The sequence below is a fragment of the Nasonia vitripennis genome, chromosome 4 (genome assembly GCF_009193385.2).
Source record: "Nasonia vitripennis strain AsymCx chromosome 4, Nvit_psr_1.1, whole genome shotgun sequence".
Classification (NCBI taxonomy): Eukaryota; Metazoa; Arthropoda; class Insecta; order Hymenoptera; family Pteromalidae; genus Nasonia; species Nasonia vitripennis.
In genome coordinates, this window is record NC_045760.1 from 8,044,199 (window position 1) to 8,065,005 (window position 20,807).

General features: G+C 44.8%; 1 protein-coding gene across 6 annotated transcripts in view; it reads left to right on the forward strand.

Annotated features, from left to right (window-relative positions):
- The window catches only part of LOC100115543 (sodium/calcium exchanger 2), a 96,101-nt gene that overhangs the window by 23,966 nt on the left and 51,328 nt on the right, over positions 1 to 20,807 (forward strand). For all 6 annotated transcript variants that reach the window (XM_016985245.2, XM_016985246.2, XM_016985247.2 and 3 more), the window contains exon 3: positions 9,907 to 9,998. In XM_016985245.2, coding sequence (XP_016840734.1) covers positions 9,907 to 9,998 — 92 coding nt within the window. The remainder of the gene's footprint in view (positions 1 to 9,906; positions 9,999 to 20,807) is intronic.

Genomic DNA, 20,807 nt, shown 5'->3' on the forward strand with positions numbered 1-20,807 from the left:
TTTCGTGATTTTCCCCCTGCTGTATAAACGTGAAAATCGTTCGTTGTTAACGGGGAGAGATCGGAACGCGGCGAGATTAATTTTAATCGGTCGTGTGTGAATGGGTAACAATACTATACGTGTGTATAGACTATATCGTTCATTCGTAAACACGGTATAACCGAAGGAAATATAACAAAGGAGATTAAACTCGCTACGCGATTCCTATAGCCTCCGCTATAACGAAGATCTATGTGCGTATACCTTCCCTCGCATCAACGGCGGCGCTGACGTGTGCATTTCGCAGTCATACCGTCGTTCGGCACGCGGAGCGTTAATTAATTATCTTATTTGCACTTTTCGGCTTGATACGCTGTTCTACGCGGAAGATTAATGGCTTTAATCTGGAAATTGAGTCTCGCGTTTTAATATTGATGCGACGCAGTCATGGTTCATAATCCTGCACGAAAAAAGGAATGCCGAAAGCTCAGAGAATTAACTCGCGAAAGACCACGGCGCAAAATTACACAACGGCCGAAAAGCGCGTATAAACTTATTATCACAGTATCCCGCAAACGAGGTATACTCTTATACTGCAGAGCACGCGTTTCACGCTTTATATACTCTCTTCCACTCGAGGCTCTCGGAAGCGTGAAAAACACGTGAAACGCGTGCGACGCCGACGCTCTATACAAAGTATATAAAACAGAGAGAAAGGCTGCGCGCGTGTGCAGCAGCACCTAGACACACAATCAAGCCTCGGAGCCTCTTTAAAACTAGACCAGCAGCAGCCGAGGTCGTAAACACCAGAGGCAACACATCGGGAGTAGCTTATATACACGCGCTGCATAGTTTTGAAGGCTATTCATTCTCCCCCCCCCCCCCCGCCCTCTTTCTCTTGCCGAAAACGCGCGCGACTTTGCGTTTACTTTAGCCACGAGAGACGTTTATTTTGGTTCGCGTGACGGCCTCGGCGACTGCATCTGCACCACGGGATTGTGGATGAATTTTTGGACCCAACACGTGCGGTGTTGTCGAACTGTTATCCGCTGCACTCGGTCTCTACGCGAGACGCGGGGCGTCGGCTTCTTTTGGCAGCTGCGTGTGCTAGAAGAACCTTCCGGGATTTTCTGGCTTATTAGACTCGGCACGGCGTGTTACATTCCGCGATGATTATTTTTTTATTTAACGTAGATGTGAATTTATAAGTAGACGCAGGGTCATGATGCAGCGAGAAGCTGTTTGCTAGCTTGTTTTACATAATTTTTTTCAATTTTTTTCTGCAACGGCATCTATGCGCGTGGATGAGAGCTTTTGATATAGTAGAGCACGAGAAACAAATTCGGAAGATTATTGAGTCGCGGTTGCACGGGCTATTCTAATCTATTTTAATCCGCTCCGAATCTAGAGAAGAAGTGAATCGTGCGCCTCGTTCGAAGAATAACAATCATTTGGACACAAAATGTCGGCGTGTGGAGAGAAACGTTATTTTGCTTGTTTTGATAGCAAACAACCGATGACGACGACGACGCGTTAGCATGTAACGGCGACGAACATTCGTTATGGCCGCGAGTAATATTTAAAGCTCGATTTATTCAACGCGGCTGTAATCGTCAAAAATTGATGATCCACAATCGCATTATATAATTCATGTTAAAAACAAAATTATTACGGACGTACGTGTGTCAAACCGGCATAGAGAGAGCAGTATCGACCCAAACGAAAATCGTATACGAGTTTCTTTAATCTTGACATTTATGTAACATGCTGGAGCATGTATACATGTGCGATAAAAGCGCGAGTTTGCAGCGAAGGTCGCGCACTCTTTACCTAACCTTGAACATGGAATCGTATGAACTGTATAAAAAGAGTCAACGTTCTAGGGGTTTATGCGCGCGCTTTGATTGATCATACGTTTTAAAAAAAAGCTCCGGCTTTTTAATAACTAATGAGCGCATCTGAATAATTCAGTACATAGAGCTTACTCGATTCTCAGAAAGAACTCGTTTTAGAATACAATGACGAAAAATCAGTTAAGCATAATAACAAACGAAAAGCTCTCCATAAAAGAGAAGTTTCCCTCTCTCTCTCTCTCTCTCTCATCTCAAAAACATTGCCGGTTCTTGCTCCCTCACTAAGTTATATTTTCAACCTGTCCCTTAGCGAACCCTGCTTCCCATCTGCCTGGAAAATGTCACTTGTGCGCGCACTTAACAAAGTCAGTTCACCAACAGCCCTGACTGATTACCGTCCGATTTCACTTTTCTGCTTTCTTTCCAAGGCTCTGGAGTGGCTAGTGCACAGGCAAGTCTCAGAATACCTTGAATCAAGGCTATTACTAGATAACCTTCAAACAGGCTTCCGCACTGGTCACAGCACTCGGTCTGGCCTAATTAAGCTAACTGATGATGCCAGAGCTGGGATAAACAAAAAGAAAGTAACGCTACTCCTTCTCTTTGACTTTAGCAAGGCGTTTGACACTGTGTGTCACGTCAGGCTCCTGAGAAAGCTATCCACCTTTGGCTTCTCAAAGCAAGTCATCCGCTGGTTTGCCTCCTACCTCTCTGGTAGAGAGCAGGCCGTCGTTGGTGACAATAACGAACGTTCTTCTCCTCGGTGTCTCAACATCGGCGTCCCGCAGGGGTCCGTTCTGGGCCCCCTGCTGTTTGCATTGTACATCAATGACATCGGTTTCTGCCTTGATACCGATGTTTTCCATCTCATCTACGCGGATGACTTGCAAATTTACAGTCAATGCCACCTCGAAGAGCTCGATTCTTTATCAAACAAGATGAGTGCCAATGCTGAGAGGATTACTGGTTGGGCTGCACAGAATAAGCTAAAACTTAATGTTGCTAAAACTAAAGCAATTGTCCTGGGCTCTCCCTACTACATAAACGCATTACCCTCAACAGCTAACACTTTCATTAACATAGGGGGTGCCCAGGTCAGCTTTGAATCTTCCGTGCGTAATCTGGGATTGGTGCTCGACTCTAAGCTTACGTGGAGGGAGCATATTACACAAGTGTGTAAGCGTGCTCACACGCTAATGTATAGGCTTTACTTTTTCAGGAAAAGCACCAATCTCAGGTTGCGCAAGCACTTAGTGCAGGTCCTCCTGTTTCCTCTTATAGACTATTGTTCTCTCGTATACTGTGACCTGACGCAGGAACTCGACCTAAAACTTCAGAGGCTCGTGAATACAGGAATTCGGTACATCTATGGTGTAAGAAGAGATGAGCACATCTCCCCATACAGGCGGAAGTTGCAGTGGTTAACCACTGCCGGGCGCAGGAAATATTTCACTGCTTGTTTCCTAAGAAAAATGTTTAACACAGCCGTACCATCATACGTACTGGCATACTTTGACTTCCGCGTGACACTTCGGCCTGTTAGGGGGGAGGTGATACCTCTGGATATTCCGATATTCGCGACGGAGACGCTGAGGAACTCGTTTCATATCAGCGCCTCATACCTATGGAACAACCTACCATCTCACATTCGTAACACTACATCTGTCTCAGGTTTCAAGAGACTAGCTAAAGAGCACTTTCTTGAGCTTGAAAATACAAACACTTGAATCGCTTGTACACATTCACGCAAACGCACACACTCACACACTCTCGCTTAACCCATCTTCACAGTATCATACTATCACAATACACATTTTTGCTGTACTACTATTTCCTGCTGTATACAATTTATCGTACAACATATTGTACGCCAAATAAATCTAATAAATCTAAAAATCTAAATCTCTCTCTCTCTCTCTCGAAGTTTATGTAATGACAAAGGCATTATATATAACGCAGCAGGTGCATAAATGCGGCGGCTGCTGCTACCGTAGATTATATATAGTAGGGAGAACAAAGTCATCTTCCGTCGCCGTCGAGCGTTTGAGTACAAGTGCCATAATGCATATAATTATTGCATTGCTTGCTCGCTCTCCTATATACCTATACTCCGGGCTCTTTCTCTCTCTCTCCCACGCTCGCATTAAAGTGGAAAAGTCCACAAAGAGGCAGACGCGAGAGAGCTGATGCGTTTAACGAGGGCGGGGAAAAGAGCGGCCTTATTATTTTTTTAATTTTTATGTACCTCAGCTTCGGCTATTAACTTCGCTTCGTTAGAGACGTCGAAGTCGTATATGTATACCTGTATATAGGATCACACAAGTCAACGTTTCACATCGAAAACGTGCACGTGTGTATAGATATACGTATGGGGATAAGAGAGCAAAGTTCCGGCGCTATCTGGACGCGCGCACTTCAATTTCACTTAAGTGCATTCGAAGCTGTCGGCCCTGTAGCTCTCGTGATCTCGCTCTCTCAAGAAACTCGTCCCGAACTTTGCAACTCGCGCAAATGTCAAGTGCGCGCCCGTATAATTCCGTGAAACTTGCCTCTTTATCTTCGCGCGCGGGAGATACATCCGGACGCGAGCGCACGTATTACCCACTTTTGGTCCGAGTGTGTACGCGCCTATACATACTCCGATGCTTATCCCAAGCGGCAAATATTATGCCGGATCTTCAGATAAATCTGGGCATTAATTTTCGTTGATGCTTTCTTTTTCATTGAAAAAAGTTCATTGCAATAAGTATATCATACATATCCAAAAATTTTCGAACCGATTCTCACGAGCGCTGCACATCGTAATACACATTCGAATGCAGCGCAGGTCGTCTGAAAATGTGTCAAGTGTACACTTAACCTGTCAGTTACACGCGGACGGGGGCGTAAATAAGCTCGAACCCTCGGGGTCCTAACCGATATCGCGTGCGCCGCGAGCTTATATGCATATACATACGGCTCGCGCTATATAAACCCTTAGTTATAAAAGGTGTTTTCCTTTCCGATCGAAAATCACACGCGAATATTTTCCTTTTGACTCGCCGCCGTCCTGGCTTAGATCGATATTCGGAAAGGTCGCGCGTAAAGTTTGCAAGGTATTGACTTTTCGTAAGTGCGAGAGCTGCCCCCCTCGTCTGTGTGTGTGCTTTTGGGAGAGGTTTTTCACCTTGGAAAAATTGGCTATACACCATGAACGGATTTCTATACTCATGGCCGGAGGGATTCGAGCTGGTTGACTTTGAGATTTTTAATCTCCTGGAATTTTTAAAGTCCTTCGCATATGTTCATACCTCGAGATTTCCATTAGAAAAGTTGCTACTCTGAAATGTCATTAGAGTTAAGTGAACGTAGTGTGCTTGTTAATGTCAAGGAAGGAGAAAAGTATACTGGAGAGACTTTGAAATTAAAAAATACCGCTTCCACCCTTCAGAACGAAGAGTCGGAATTATTTTTTTCTTACAACGCGCGCAACCTCAAACAAAAACTCTGCAGCAGCACGATATCTTAATTACAAGCTCTGAATTTAAAGGGAAAAAATATAACGTCTACAAAGTCAACCTCTGATACACACTGCGCACACACGCGCGCTCGGCATAAAGTCCCAGACCACGAGAGAGAAAATCAAGGAATTTTTTACTCTCGAACTGTCGCATAGCCGGCATACCGGCTTTCATTATCATCGACTGGGAATTGTTAGCACAAAGCCTACGCGAGCTGCACGCGAACGTGAAATTTCGAGAGCTAGCGCTCCTACAGACGTCGCGAGTGTGTCTGAGCGCTGTTTAAGCTTTTTAAAGCCTCGCTCTGTCACACTATACGCGAAGCATGTTCAAAATCTGGGGTCGAGGACGCGGCACATTTTCTTCTTCTCCGGCGCGCGACTTTTTCCCCACCTCCGCCGTTTTCTTTTTGTAGTTTCCTTCTGTGGGCGGTATTTCTTTGGCTTTCGCTAGCGGCTTTTGCTCGAGATTCCATTCAATGTGAAATATGAAATGATACGAAAATACGCATTAGGACTTGAATTTCCTTCGGTAATATTACGCCGAAAGTATACGCGCGTCCACTCTGTACATTTGAAATAACCGAATAGCCTTTTTCGCGTAGAGCACCGCTTTATCGGCTTTATTGCGTCGCATGATGAGCTCACTGATGCTATACTTTGTGAGTTTTATGAACAGGCCGCTGTATACTCGGGGCGTGAAATGTAACTGAAATGAGATTAGCTCGTAAAGTACTGTCGCCGCGGCGCTATTTTGACAGCTCGTGCATCAAGAATTAAATTTTTAAATCTCTTTGCTTGTATAATGGATTGCCCCGAATCAAATGCTACTGAGTAAGTGTGATGAAGCCCTTTTCATAACGTTTGCTCGGTGATTTATGATGATTGCAAAAAAACGTATCGCATTTGCGACTCGGTGAAAATCCCACTTATTAATTCCAGTCACGGAAAATGATAAAATTTATCTTTCGCCTAAAGCGCTGGATCGTTTGCTCTGGGAATTTACCAAAGTAATTACGCATTCGATTCGGGCGAAAATTTTATATTCAGACTTTCAACTATCTCCGTTTCTCTCCGAAAGAGCAAATGTTTGCTTTATGACAGCCAGGATTTCTTCCCAGAATAAGAGAGAGAGAGAGAGAGAGAGAGAGAGAGAGAGAGAGAGAGAGAGAGAGAGAGAGAGGGAGAGAGATATGAAATGGCATTACGATTCGAGCTATGCTCCCTGAGAGCAAATTTTCGAGCTCTTTTTAAAATTTATCAGATTTGGAAGGGCACTGAGCAGTTTCGTTTATTCTCTAGCTGGATATTATACGAGTTACGTGTCATTCAAAGTCGAAATTCGCTCGGTCATTTTCTGGAAAAGCACAAAAAACGCGAGCTACTGCAGCAGCAGCGGAGAGTCGAGGGAGCCCCGTAGCGTGAATGTAAGTCGTGAACGTAGTGTATACGCGCGAGGGACCACAGGGGAAAAATTTACCCAACGCCGAAGTTAACTGGATACCGTAGAGCATAAAGCTTCCGCGCGCGTAAAAGCGCCTCTCTGAACTTGACCAAAATAATGGATGACTGCGCGTCGGGGATGTGTAAGCCGCTTAAGCGTCGAGCAGTTACGATGCGCGATGCGTTTTTCAAAAGGAACGCGAGAAATTTACGCGTATGTAGACAAATATTTACGCTGAAATACGAGATATTCGTTGAAATTGAATTTAAGATTAATGAGAATGTGTATAGGGGCATCGAATTAAAAGACGAAATCGATTGGCATTGAAGCATATGAAGTCACGGATAGACACAAAGAAATCTAATCTGCGTTATACCGTATACAGCGGTGCAATCATAGTATTTCAATCATTGAATGATTCTCTAAAACGCGTTTTTTTTTGCAAAAAGCAAATCAAATTTCTCCCGCTTTATTCGGATGTATAGATGACATAAATGTATATGATTCACTAAAATCGTGTAAATTCACATGTGAAAATGCGATAATCCGTCGCGCTGTACTTCGTGCCCCATTTCAATTACTCGAAAAGCACGTGTAACAAATTCACTTTGTTAATGCAATGTATTTGTCGACCGTAGTCCAGGCTCGTTGACAGGGACTGCATCGTTGGCCGTGTGCCATATATATTTAAACGTCGCGTTACAAAACAGTCGTATTTATTTTGACATATGATATATTATCGATATAAAGACGATCAAATTTTCATCCGACGAAGCCGCGCGATCGTTTAAATTAATTTTCGCATCCGAATGCAGTGTAAATAATATCGTACACCCTCTTTATAACGCATCAATTTACGATTCATTCATAATAAAATCTCTTTCTTAAAACGTTAGCCGAATTTTCCCTTTCACAAAGCAGGCGGTGCATATCCATTACGTGCGCGAAAGCGAACGACGAAACACGACAAACTTGAACGCGCACACGCTCCAGATACGCCGCTGCACCATTGTATAAAATACCCTCCTCCACCTTCAGTCCGACATTGCTCATAATTCTCGCTGTTATTGCCCGTAAAATCCTTCCCCCACGCAGCGAGCTATGTGCACTTTAAACAACGTCGCACAGCTCTGTCTCTCTCTCTCTCTCTCTCTCTCTCTCTCTCTCTCTGCGTCGCATTCAAAAAGTCCAGTCGTGCAGCGGTAAAAGAAAATCTTGGCCAAAGCTGCTCAAAGTCACAGATCACACAGCCGGAGGCTGAAAAGGGGAAAACCTCTTGGCTCTTGGAACGAAGAAAACGGAGGGAGAGAGAGAGAGAGAGAGAGAGAGAGAGAGAGAGAGAGAGAGAGAGAGAGAGAGTAAAGTAAGTAGGCCTGTAGGCTGAAATTGGCGTGCTCGCGAATCGTCGGCGGATGGAAAATTGCTCGAGGCGCTTGCAAGGCCGATATTCCGTAAGCTTGCGAGCACAGGCCTTGACCTCGGGAAGCCGCTTGGCGAATCATATCGCTTCTGGACGCGGAAGGGGATCAGTAGGCTGTGCGAGGGTATAGTGAACCGCGCTCTGCTTATGCTAGAAATAAATTGTTGTCATCGAGGTAATTATTTTTCTTTATTAAAGCTACATCGATTTTTGTCAATTATTTCCTTTACAAAGCACGCGTTATCGGGTCTCCCTTCAAATCGCTTGTTCTCAGAGGACAAACAAGAGAAAACTTTTACGCGTGTATACATAAAAATCACGAATTTCATTTATGACCGAGCACTTACATTCAAATGCACTAAAGTTTTACCGACTCCTTCCCAGACCTCGGAAGAGTAGTGTATACGTTTTATCTCGGCAGGACCGTTCTCCCTCATCCATATACTTATACTCACCCACATACCCGCACACGTGTGTAAAAGAAGAAAATTGAATCCCCTCGATCCAGCAGCACCTGGACTCGAGCTCGAAAAAGCCTGCAGGAGACGAAGGAAACTCGTCCAAAGGCGCTAGTTTTAGTACCTCGGAGAAACGAAAGCGTGTATGTATCGGACTTCCTGATGTCCGGCTTTAAGGCGTGGGGGCAAAGTATATGTGTATATAGAAGAGCAAGAGATTCCGATAGTATTTTTCCTGGGCTACTGCCTCGATCTCGCTGTAATTCTATCGGTAAAACGAAAAGGATACACGAAGAGATTGGGTCGAGTCTTCGGAGGTTAATTTGCCAGCTGGATGGTTTTTTGTTGTTAGTTCTGGACTTTCAATCGGAATCGAAGATCGAGAAACTTTAAAAAATTAACGTAACTGGATATCCATGCGATTGGCAATGCTGGAATTGGGCAATCAATCAAAGCAATTAAATCAATCCCCGCGGTGTAGAAAGCGTACCTTTGTGCCCCTTGTTCGACCATTGCGACCACTGCCACTCGGCTCCTGGAGAATAATTAGATTATCCGTGTTCATCCCAGACCATAGGTATACGATCTCTCTGTCTTCGTGTCTGGAATTGAGGACGAAGGTCGCTCTCGTCCCTTGTGATGCATCTGAATGCCCACACCGCTTCTTGATCTAATTATTGGCGCACGTTACAATGGGCGACTTGCAAGCAAACAAATCATTGTCCGAACCACACATCATCTTCGCTCACAATACCACTTTAGCTACATCGTTTTTACATTTTCGTATGAAAAAGCGAAGCCCAAGGCTTCACAGATGATCGATGCTATTGACTCTCTGCAGCCGCGGGTCGCAATGGAGGATTAAGAGCCGAAAGTTTGTCTTCGAAAGTAATAATGCAGTATTTTCTCCTCGATACCGAGAGAGCCAACTCTTCGGCTGGCCGCCTCGTTTTCCGATCTTCTTCTTCTTCTTCTTCTTCTTCAACTTCAACGGCGCGGCTGCTGCTTGGGTCATTTCGCGGCACTCCCGCCGCTGCGCTATGTGTACTTTCTGCATTTAACGGCCCGAGTTGTTTCGGAAAGTTCGGGATGAGCGGAAATTTTGGGAGCGCGTGTTTTCCTTAAATCGCTGGGCCGGGGAATGAAGTTTCTGTTATCGTGTGCTGTCGATGAACTAGCTTCGGTTTATTTGCAATCGAAGAATTTAGCGATTTTCAATTTTAAAGTTTGCTTTGTTCTTCCCTTTGTTGCAGGAAAACGATAAACCTGACGATAATTGAGGAGGACTCTTACGAGAAGGACGCGCTGTTTTACGTCGAACTCGGCGAGCCACAGCTGCAAGGAGGTGAGTCTGCCCTGTTCTACTATGCAAATTATAAATTATCCGTAGGAAAATTCGAGCAAAGAAATGAAAAGAGCAAACTGTATCTGTTCACTTATTTTATTTATTTTTCAAATTGCACTGAATAGCAGGCGACAGTTACGCAACAAACATTCGTTCTTTCTTCGAGTGCGCATAAAGGCTCGCAATGGCACAATCGAGAGGTTCTTTACAAAATTATGAGAGCCGCGCGAAGAGCATTATCAGGGTAATCGAGTTTACGATTGTCCCGATTGAAAAGAGTCGGCGGCAGTCGATTACGCGGTCCCGTCTTCTCTATACAAGAAGTCCTCGAGTACAGCGCGCGCCGAGAGACAGCTTCATTATTGAGACTCCCATAATTGTATTCTCGGGCAATTAAGCATAGCCACGATTACAATACCCACGCAAGACGAGTGCCTGCTTCTGTCATCGATTCACCCTTACGTCGCCAGCCACGACAAAGTATAGCTTTCTTCGTGCGCGCGTATTATTTACACCCCCGGCAATGGCGCGAGTAAATTCAAAAAACCGTTAACTCTCCCGTATGAATTGCAGGGATGGAGCCCTCTCGAGAGTCCTTTCTCCGCGTGACATATCACGAGGGCGCTCGTCAGTCAACTGTACTCTAGCCCCGCGCGCAGCGGTGTATACGGCTCCCGGGCGGATTCCCCGGGCAGAACGAAAATTTTTCAATGGGCTCCTCGCGGGCCCAGCCGAGCGCGATGAGAATCGCGACGCGTAGCAGCGACTCACTCGAGAGATCAAAGCGGCCTACTGAGAAAACAAAGGGAAGTCGCGCGCGCCGCCTCGAAGCTATTACATTGTTGACTTAACCATATTGTCGCGTATCCTTATCAGCGCTGGAGATAAGCTACGCAGTTACTTATACAACGTCGAGTCCTTTTTGCGAAGAAAGTCAAAGCGTTTTTTTCAGGCCGACTAGGTGCATTGAAACGGAGGAAAAGCGGCGGCTGGCACGAATCAGTAGTAATTAGTCGGGGAGGGATGAGTCGTCGAGCGCTATCAAAGCACGCGGAGGGGTATTCAATGGAACCTTTCGTTAAGTTCGTTATATATGTGGCTGAGGGGAAAAAAAGAGATAGAAAGGAAATTTGCCGTCGTTCTCGCTCCTTTAATCGTCGTGACCCGCTTTGATAGGAAACTCGGCTGGGGTAGTAATATGCGCATCGCAGTCTCTCTTTGAATTGTCTCTCGGCGCGAGGCTTCTATAGTCTCGAGGGGTGAATGGAAAAGGGACATTTTAATCGTTTGTCGTTGGGTTAATTTAGCGATAACTTTGTTCATAAAGCGCCTCTCGTTACTATGGTGTCTGCTTTTTTTTTACCGCCGGTTTAATCGAATTAAAAAGAAAGCCGTGATTATGATCGATCGAGCTTGCACCAAAGACGTAGAACGAATGTTTGATAATTAGCCTCTTACTGTCTTGAATGATATATTTCTTGAAGAAAAAAAGAAAAGACAAGCTTCTGTACATTATTTAATCGCAGCGTCATATTTCATATGGCGAAATTGTATTTTTCGGTTTGCCCGAATTCAAAAATTGCGTGATCTGCCGCTACTGCGATGATGGTCAACCTCTGGACCTCTGCGGCTGTGGCGGTGACGATGATGATGATTGTCCGTAAGTGTTATCATTCACGCGAGCGTCCACTTGGTTGGGCGCTTAGTTGGAGGAGACGGAAAATATAAATTATCAACACAAGTTGCTGCTTTTGTAACACCCATTTTTTAATTATTACTACTGTATAATACTTGTTGATATACCTAGCGCATCATGTATTTTTTTTATTATTGAAACTTGCAGTTTTTATAAGCGAGCGTAGAGATATTTACTAGCCTGTATTTGCAATTATTAATCAGATGCTAATCCAATGACATGTACACGCTACTAATCGCAAATACGAGCAGACTCGACTTTTTCCTAATTGACGCGACTCACGCGAGTCGCAGATACTCTCTTTGTCATCGCGAAACAGACCTTACCGTGCGTGTTTTTTTAGAGGTGCAGTTTGTGGCTGTGATTTGTCTTTTTTCTCCACTTTATTACCAGTAGCTTATACATGCAATAAAAGAGCTGTTTTTATTCTTTACTTTTTTTCACAACTCGAGTCAATAAATAATTTTGAGTGCATTTTTACCAAAAAAAAAAAAAACATATGCAATTTTTCCAAAGCGAGTAAACAAAACGTTCTGCAAATAGAGTTTTAGACTAATAGCTGTTATATTATACTCCCCTCACTAAAAATAAGCAATCTGTTTGAAGTTAGTTGGCATCCGAAAAAAACCGAAAAACACTTTCATCCATGCAAATTAGCAGCATATTCACTGTGTTCGTGAACACGTGTACATACATATATATGTGTACAGCAATAAATTCTAGAGCACATCTAGTGTGATAAGATAAGAGCACGTAGTGGCAATGAAACATCCATTGATTAAGTGAGTGTGATAGTTTTTGTGTGTTGGCTGTTAGTTAGTACTAGAAAAGCAGCTACGAATCATCCATTCACAAATGAGTTTTCCAAATTCCCGTATAATTACGTAGTGCTACATCGAGATTAAGACGCGATTAGAAAACGTAATGATAATGTCCTGTAAGCGCGAAAGTGTGTTGATCAACTGTACACCCACGAAGAGTAGAATTTATCGATTTATTGTACAAGTGCACTTAGATAAACACACACTATTGAAATATATTTTTATTAGTATAAGGATATTTTTTAGTGCCAAGCGTTTAGTATAAACTGTGTTAATTTACTGTACAACAAGGGTCAAATCAGTACTACCAAAAAGTGCACATCGAAGTTAAACGTTTCCGGTGTACGTTCACCCCTCTAACCTGCATTTATGTGTAAAGCACAATCAACATAATTGTTACCCTTGGAAAACCAAAGTGAATTGTGAAGACTAAATATGGAAGCACTTTTCGTTCATGGATGTTCCAAAATCACGTGGGTGTTTGCCTCGTCACCCTAAATTTTAGAACCTTGACTGCAGACGTCGACGTGAAATCTAAAAAATGATTGATAGAAATATATTTACTCTCGCTAAAACAGTTCAGAATTGAAACAGGACATATTGCAAAATACATTTTGCAACCTGTTAAACACAGCGACCACGTTATCAAGTTACACCGACAGTTGAATTTCTGTGACACAAACGTATTGGATTATAAGGACGTCCAATTAATATCGCGTACATGCGGCGTGCATCTGAACCATCCGAGAGATTGGCTCAGTAACTCGCGCGTTCTTGTCACTCAAAGGAACGGATTAATATTCGTACTTGTTCTACTCGAAGGATTTTCTCTTGAAATTAGTCACTCAGCATAAATAGTCAACCATATCAACGAATTCATCACCTTCGTCAATGCGACCGCAAAATACACGTCGACTTTCCATCGGGATCGCTTCATCTCCTATACTCCCCGAAGCTCTCTGCATCGACCTAAGTTTCCACGGTGTATACATAGTATACTCGGAGAAAAACCGCATTATAGCTTGTGCATTCCCCTCGATTTGCATAGCTCTCTTTTCCCTCCTGCGCACAGCACGTGCCGAAGCTTTCATGCATATGCAAGCTGCGCAGCCGCAGAGAGAAAGCTTCTCTCCGGGAGGGAAAGAGAGAGTATTCCTCGGGATAATCCAAAAGCACACACTCACACACAGCTTTTCCTCTCCCATGGCTGGCTGTTTACGTTTTCCGGCTCTTCCACGGCAGGCTCCTTCTTCGACTCTCGGGTCAAATATTGACGAGTGTAGGTACGCTGCCGAGATACTGTGCGCGTTGCTTTCTCGTCTCTTTTGCCTCGTTTGCGGGTAAATGGGAAGCTATACTATACACGCCGCACGAGTATTGGCAGGTGAGTCGACTGCTTTGTGCGGTTTTCGCGGTTTCGGACGAAACGGTAGATAAGCGGAGCTATCGCTTTTGTTGCTCGCCGCAAATGTTTGGCTCTTTCTTCGATTTCAAGCATAGAAGAAGAAAATCATCGCGCATAGATCTTATCGAGGAATTTGTGCGAGTCGTTCGGACGCCGGTACAATGCGAGGAGTAAGAAAAAAAGAGGCGACGAAATTACCCGCCGCGCGAAAAGTGCGCTCGAGTAAATAGCCGGCGAAACGAGGTTTCCCCTTGCCAATCTAGCCACGGACGGAAAGATAGAGAGCTAGAAGATGAAGCAGAAGAAGTGTGGGAGCGAGTGAAAGGATCGCGCGCGCGGGAGATGTTTGACGAGAGAGAGAGAGAGAGAGAGAGAGAGAGAGAGAGAGAGAGAGAGAGAGAGAGAGAGGAAACGTCGTTAGGCTTTTGAAGAGGGCCGCGGGGAGAAAAATCAAGCCGCGGGCGTCGGGGCAAAAGGTGAGAGGGACTCGCCTAGATGTATAGAGAGACTGCTGAGCTGCATACGCTGCTATACGGCAGCGTCGTCGCCCCTCGGCTTTCTTCTTTTCTTCGCCGTTGCCTTTCTGTCTTCGAGTGTGAGAAAGAGTCTCTGTGTGTATAGGTGTGAATGTCGAGCTGACTGAGCGAGAGTTTCCTCTATTCCTTTGCGCGCGCGAGGGAAGCGTATCCAGTAGTAACGGACACTTTCGTTTCCTCCGCGTCCCTTTTTTCGGTTATCTTTCCGCGCATCAGCTTCGCTCTCTTTTCTCATCTCGATATACATTTTCTGCAGAGTAACGCGGCTGTAATTATAATCGCGTTGATGGCACACTGCGAACATACACAGCTAGTAGTAGCAGACGCTCATAGTCGGACGCCAGCATTGCAGAAATAAGATCCTCTCGTTATCGCTCATCGATTCGCTTTATTTGCCATTCACTCTCGCGGTCTCCGAAAGCATTAGCGGAGGCTGCTGCACTCCGACGTCTAATAGCGCGCGAAACTTTATTTCTCTCTTTCTCCTCTTTGTCAACCGTGAAGAAACGCGCTTCCTCTGTTTGATGTCCAATATCCATTAGCCGAGGCTCTTCCATTCAATGCGCGAAGATACACGCGCTATCCTCATACACTTACCGACTGAGACGAGAATAGAAACGAACGCCGACAAAAGCAAAAACATGCATATAGGTGTATACCTTTGGTTTCTCACAATGCATTCGCACACTCGAATATCTCTTATCGGCGAGTTTATCGCCTTGTCGCCGCGCAATCTGGACGTCATAAAGCGCGTATGTGCCTCTATACACACCTGTACGCGTAATTTCTCTCTCTCTCTCTCTCTCTCTCTCTCTCTCTCTCCTGTGTGTATGTATCTAAGGCCGGAAGCGATTGGTTTTTCGCGCCCCTCGAGCTTCCTCCTATATCGAAGAGGCCGCCGGATGCTGAAATTGAAACGGAGCGAGCGCGCGTCGATGCTTTATCGACGCGCGCGTGTCCGTGGACTATGAGAGCGGTCTCGTAATTTTCACGCCTACTTCGTAATTGATGGCGAGCGTAAAACTCGCGTCGCATCCATCCCAGCAGTCGATCGGGCGCCGTTAAGCTCGCCGTTGAGCTTTACGAGGAGCTGTCTTCGGTTAACGGAATTATTATGGAGAAAGGGAATTATTTCCTCGCTAAAATATTATAACGAAATGTAAAAACACTGATGTTGTCGTGGATTAATGATAAACGCGAGGCTGAATAACGACGCGTCCACGCAGCGCGCGTACTCGTAATTCGAACGAAATGAAAAACGTGGGCGTAGCTATGCACCGCGACGCTCGTGTATTACGATTTAAATTGCACGCTATAGCTGCATTGTACACACGCGATGAATCTTTCTTTTTTTTACCGAACAAATTTAATCGCAAACTCGTCGGGGGGAAAAACTTATCATCGTCGGCTAACTTACATACTCATCAGTCGTCGTCGTCGTCGTCCTGTGGTCTGTCGAAACTTGCGAGCGCGACAAACTCGAGCAGAGAGAGAGAGAGAGAGAGAGAGAGAGAGAGAGAGAGAGAGAGTTACAAAGTTATAAGATCCATATAGCTATAGCATCAGGGAACGCGTATACGTGTGTCTATATAGAGCTGCAGGTGTAAACGGGCGCGGCTTTGCCTCGATCCCGGACGAACTAATTGTTCTTTTCTCTCAGGGAGAATGGGGCGAACGGAAAGTTCGCCGCTGCGCGTGAGATAAGGCGTAACTCGGGAGATGCGCTGCTATACTAGTAGCTATACTTAGGGAAGAAAGACCGAGATGTTGCTATACCTTTGCTTTTTGTAGTTTTTCGACTTCTCTGCGAGTTTCACATTCCGATATAAGTATAGTATCAGCCAAACCGTTTCAGCCCAGCTGTGCAGCGGAATCGATTATGTGAAAGAAAAATCGAGAGCGCGTCCTCTCACCCTGTGTTTCCGGGAATCCGTTGAGCTGATCGATGGACTATGCGGAGCAGCAAACGGCATGAATCAGTCGCGGGAATCTGCACGACTCTCTGCGCATACGGGAGCTTTTCGCTTTTGTCGCGACGATTCATTCAGCGGAATCGCGTTCGTTAAAATCTGTGTGTGCGACGCATTTTGTTTTGCCTCTCCGTTAATGCGGCCGACGTTTCATACCTATGGAAAAACGTCAAAACTTCGATCTCGCATATCTGGCGCACGTGTCCGCCGCTCGTGGGTGGACGAGTATGTATTAAAATAAAAATACATCTGGCCGAGAGAAGAAGCATTCAGTATACCAGAGGAGCAGGAAAGGAGCGTATCGATCGCACGTCAACCTCTTTCGAAAACTTCCGCTGTACAGCATCGGAAACGGGGAATTGAAATCTAGTGCTCTATACTTTTTTATCGCGTGAGAGAGGGAGAGACGCGAGTGACGACTATAATTACACTCGGCCGCCGATAAATGTAATTTTTAGCGCGCGCGTGAAAAAGGCAGCCCTTTCAAAAACAGCTATGTAACAGCGAAAGAGGAAAAATTTCTCCTCGAGAAGAAGAGAAGCGCGGGCGGGAAAAACGAGCTGGAATTACAAGCGCGCGCGGCTGGGAAAATAATGATATACGCCGGTTATGCTCGACAAAAGGAGCCATAAAGGAAAGGACCAGGCAAGAGAGAGGGCGAACAATGGACGGCGAAACTTTTCGGAGACCCTTCCGCGCGGAGCGAAAATAAATAATAAAAAAAGGCTTCTTAGCACATCTGCCGCTGAGAAGTAGCAACGTCTGCGTCTATGGCCTGGATACGTCAGTTTCGAATTGACGGCGGCACGATAAAGAACCCCTGCACCGTCTGTGCAAGCTCGCCGCATCAATATTCAAACGGCGATCGCGGATAACGTGTACGAGCGAGAGGAACGCATTGGCTGCGCACATACGATGTCGCGCCTTCGGGGTCACAGACCCACGGATGCCAAGCTAATGACGAGGTATTGTTGTCGCCGGTGAATATTTCATTCGTTTCTCACTTTCGCGAGAGTTTGTCGCGTTGTTGTACTTGCGCGGGGATTATGGAAATTTGTATTTTTTTCATCGATCAAGTGTCGCCAGGGATGAATGATGGTTTTTTTATGTTAAAACGTATAGTAGGGTGTGTGTGTGCATGAGCGAATAATTCAAGCGAAATTCATAACGTAAAATTTGCTGGACAGGCGAAAAAAGAGAGCTCGTTGGCCAATAACCGATGTCCGACGTGTAAAGAGCACGTTTTTTACGTCCCCTCTTATCGATAAACTGCACGTGTCCCTGCGTGATAAGTGAATACCGCGCCACGGTGAAATTTCGCCCCTCTGGCGTATTAATTATGAGCTTTCAGCGAGATGAAATTTATCAGTTCGAATTCATTCCAATTTATCCCTAATGATAACGGATACACGAATTATATATAATAATAGCGATAAATGATAATCCTCGCAATGGCGCAATTAAAGATACGTTGTCTAATCCCATTTTCGCTTGGCCTTCGCGTGAATGCATACATTTCAATTTCCCCGCGCATATAGTATGCAAAAAGCTTAATTAATGCTCGCGAGAAGCAGAACAGAGGAGTAGAAGTACTCTAAGTGGTAATAATGCTCCGTACATTTCACGCATTAAAAAGAGGAGAATTAAAAAAAATACACCGTTGCATATCCCTCACCCCCAAAATTCAAATCACGCCTCTATAGCCTATTGCTGTATTCTATAACAAACAAAGCACACGCGCGCGCGCTCCCAAAGCAAACATCACGTGGAGAAGGTCGCACTAGAGAAAACATCGAGTGTAATCCAGTCGACAGAGCCGCGTTTGATTGATTGACAAACGATATCGTGCCTCGCATTAGCCGGGTAATAAACTCTGACGAAAGTCCCGCCCTGTGTTTGTGTGATATCCCTTTGCGCGTCGTCATCGTGGGCCGATCCCGAGAGGGACACTTTCTACATATGGCCAGCGGCGTTGATCCTCGCGCGCACGCCTGCTCATTCCCGGCTGTAGCGTCTAAGTGAATTAGTAGTAGTATAGGCCGTAGATGATGCGTGACCATGTATATAGACCGGGAAGTTCGGTCGTGAGCGATGTGTACTTTTTAGAGCCGTGTATATTCAAAATTTACAGCAAACTTCAAAGGTTCGAAAGTAATTTCGATTCACCCTTTTTATACTCTCTGAATACACAGTATATAAGAGCGCGCGATAAAAGCCTCGAAAGAGCTCAAAGTCAGAGAGCAGGGAAAAAGACACGGTCAATCGAAAAGGGAAAACGCTCGAGGGGGCGCCTCGTGGCGCGTGAAAACGCCATCAGAGCGATGGGCGCGAGCGATAAGCGGTGTTCGATCGTAAAAATGTACGTAAGCGCGCACTCAACGATTACGGAATTAATATCGAAGGCGCGACTTCTGCCGCTGACCTATATACATACGCTCTATAATATAGGCACGCGCGGGCGCGCTTCCGTTGATAAAGTCACTTTGCGTCTGATTGACACTGCGCTTTAGTGAGAGTTTTTTTTAGTCACCGCTGGGATAACCAATTTTTTCAACGATATTTTTAAAATTTGCGCAATTTCAAATACTGCACAGAGAGAAGAAAAGTCGATGGGCGACGAGCTTTTCGAAATTGATGCGAATCCCGGCGATGACAGCCCGCGGGAGAAATCTCGACGGTACTTTATTTATGTCGCACTTTGGTTCGCATAAACAAATGGCACACGGGAAAATTCATCGAACGACGCAAGCATTCGCGATTAATGCATTCGCGTGTGGCAAAGAGTTTATATCCGCGTAAAATGCTATCACTGTGTTCGTACATGTGTGCATCCGTGCGTAAGAGGAAGTGATGATCGGAATGTAGGTCAGAATCAGGGGCCAAGTGGCGTTTAATGCATATTATGTGTACACCACTGTTATGTATATCGGGTCGAATTAATTTCGTTCGGAACATCGCGAGAGTTTTCGACCCAGAAGAAGTTTGCCTATACTCCTGGGGGGATTTGTATGGCATTGGATAATAGAGACGTGAAAAAAGAGAAATATTGCGCATTTTATCATGCCATTACGATGCGTATTTGCTTAGGGGAGTCGAAGCCGATGTGACGCTTCGAGTTCCCTCTAAAAATGATTGGGTTGTTGGCAACTGGGGTGGAAATTTTCACCGACGAGAAGTTGTATACGTAATGCCGTAAGAATAGCAAAGTTCAGAGCTGTTCCTTGAAAATATCGCGAAAAAAATGGCTATCGATAAAACTTGGGAGAGACCTAGAAAGATTTAAGTGGCTTAAAAGGCTACTCGGAATTTCGCGCGTACTTAATTTAAGCTCTTTACCTTGTCTGGAAGTTTTCCAGATTTACATTTACCTGGCTTTTGTTTCTGTGTGTGTACCTCCATTTGATAACATCAACTAAATGGAAATCACGCGAGTGACACACGGGCGATGACTCTTCGCTCTCGCTATCTATCTCAGATATGCATCTACACAATCGCGAACGTCGTCAAGATTGCACTTGCACGCAACGCAGCGATTTCGATAAGACGTCGGCATCTTCTCTATATAATGAACGCTCTAGTTGTTTTGACGGGAATATCTTTTGTAAAAATTCAACATTTTCACGTAGACGATAACCACGTTTTTCATACGCGAGGAGTAAAATACGCGGTTTTATAACGAGATAACGCGCATGAATAAACATAAGGAATGATCGATTTTTTTTCAATACTTTTATCACCGTCGATAAGATTATCATATTAATAATTGATCATTGCGAATCACTCAACAAACAGATGCACTGCAAAATCGTAAATAATTAATCCAACACGACAAAATGATTTTGCGGACGAACTGACGCATACCATCACGATAAGGTTGTTTATACGAACAGTCGATGATTAAAACATTAAAACGGTGATTTTTAATGCATCTCGATAAAGTGACGGAATACCCGAGTGTCTGACACGCGTCAAAGCTGCTGAATATAATCGCGAGAAACAAGACACTGCTCGCCGCGGAGTACAGAGATTTCCAACTCTCGCGGTTCTTTCGAAAAGTAGTCTTCTGTCGAGTTTTTCTCATCCATCGACTTGTCGAGCCATGAATTTCGCAAGTTATTTCTCTCTCTTGCGCTTTCTTGCCCACTGTTTCAGCTGCCGGGATATCTTCGGCTAACCTGGAAGTAAGATAAGACTCTGTTAATGGAAGTGCGGAGCCCTGGAATATGCTGATTTCGCCTGTCGTTCAGACTCTGTATATCCCTCGCTTCCTGAGATTTAGCGCTATTTTAGTATGCGCTATTTTATATGCCTATCCCTCCCGTGGCTTTTAGTATTCTCGAATATGATTCACCGCTCCTACTCCTGCGCTGGGATATTAATT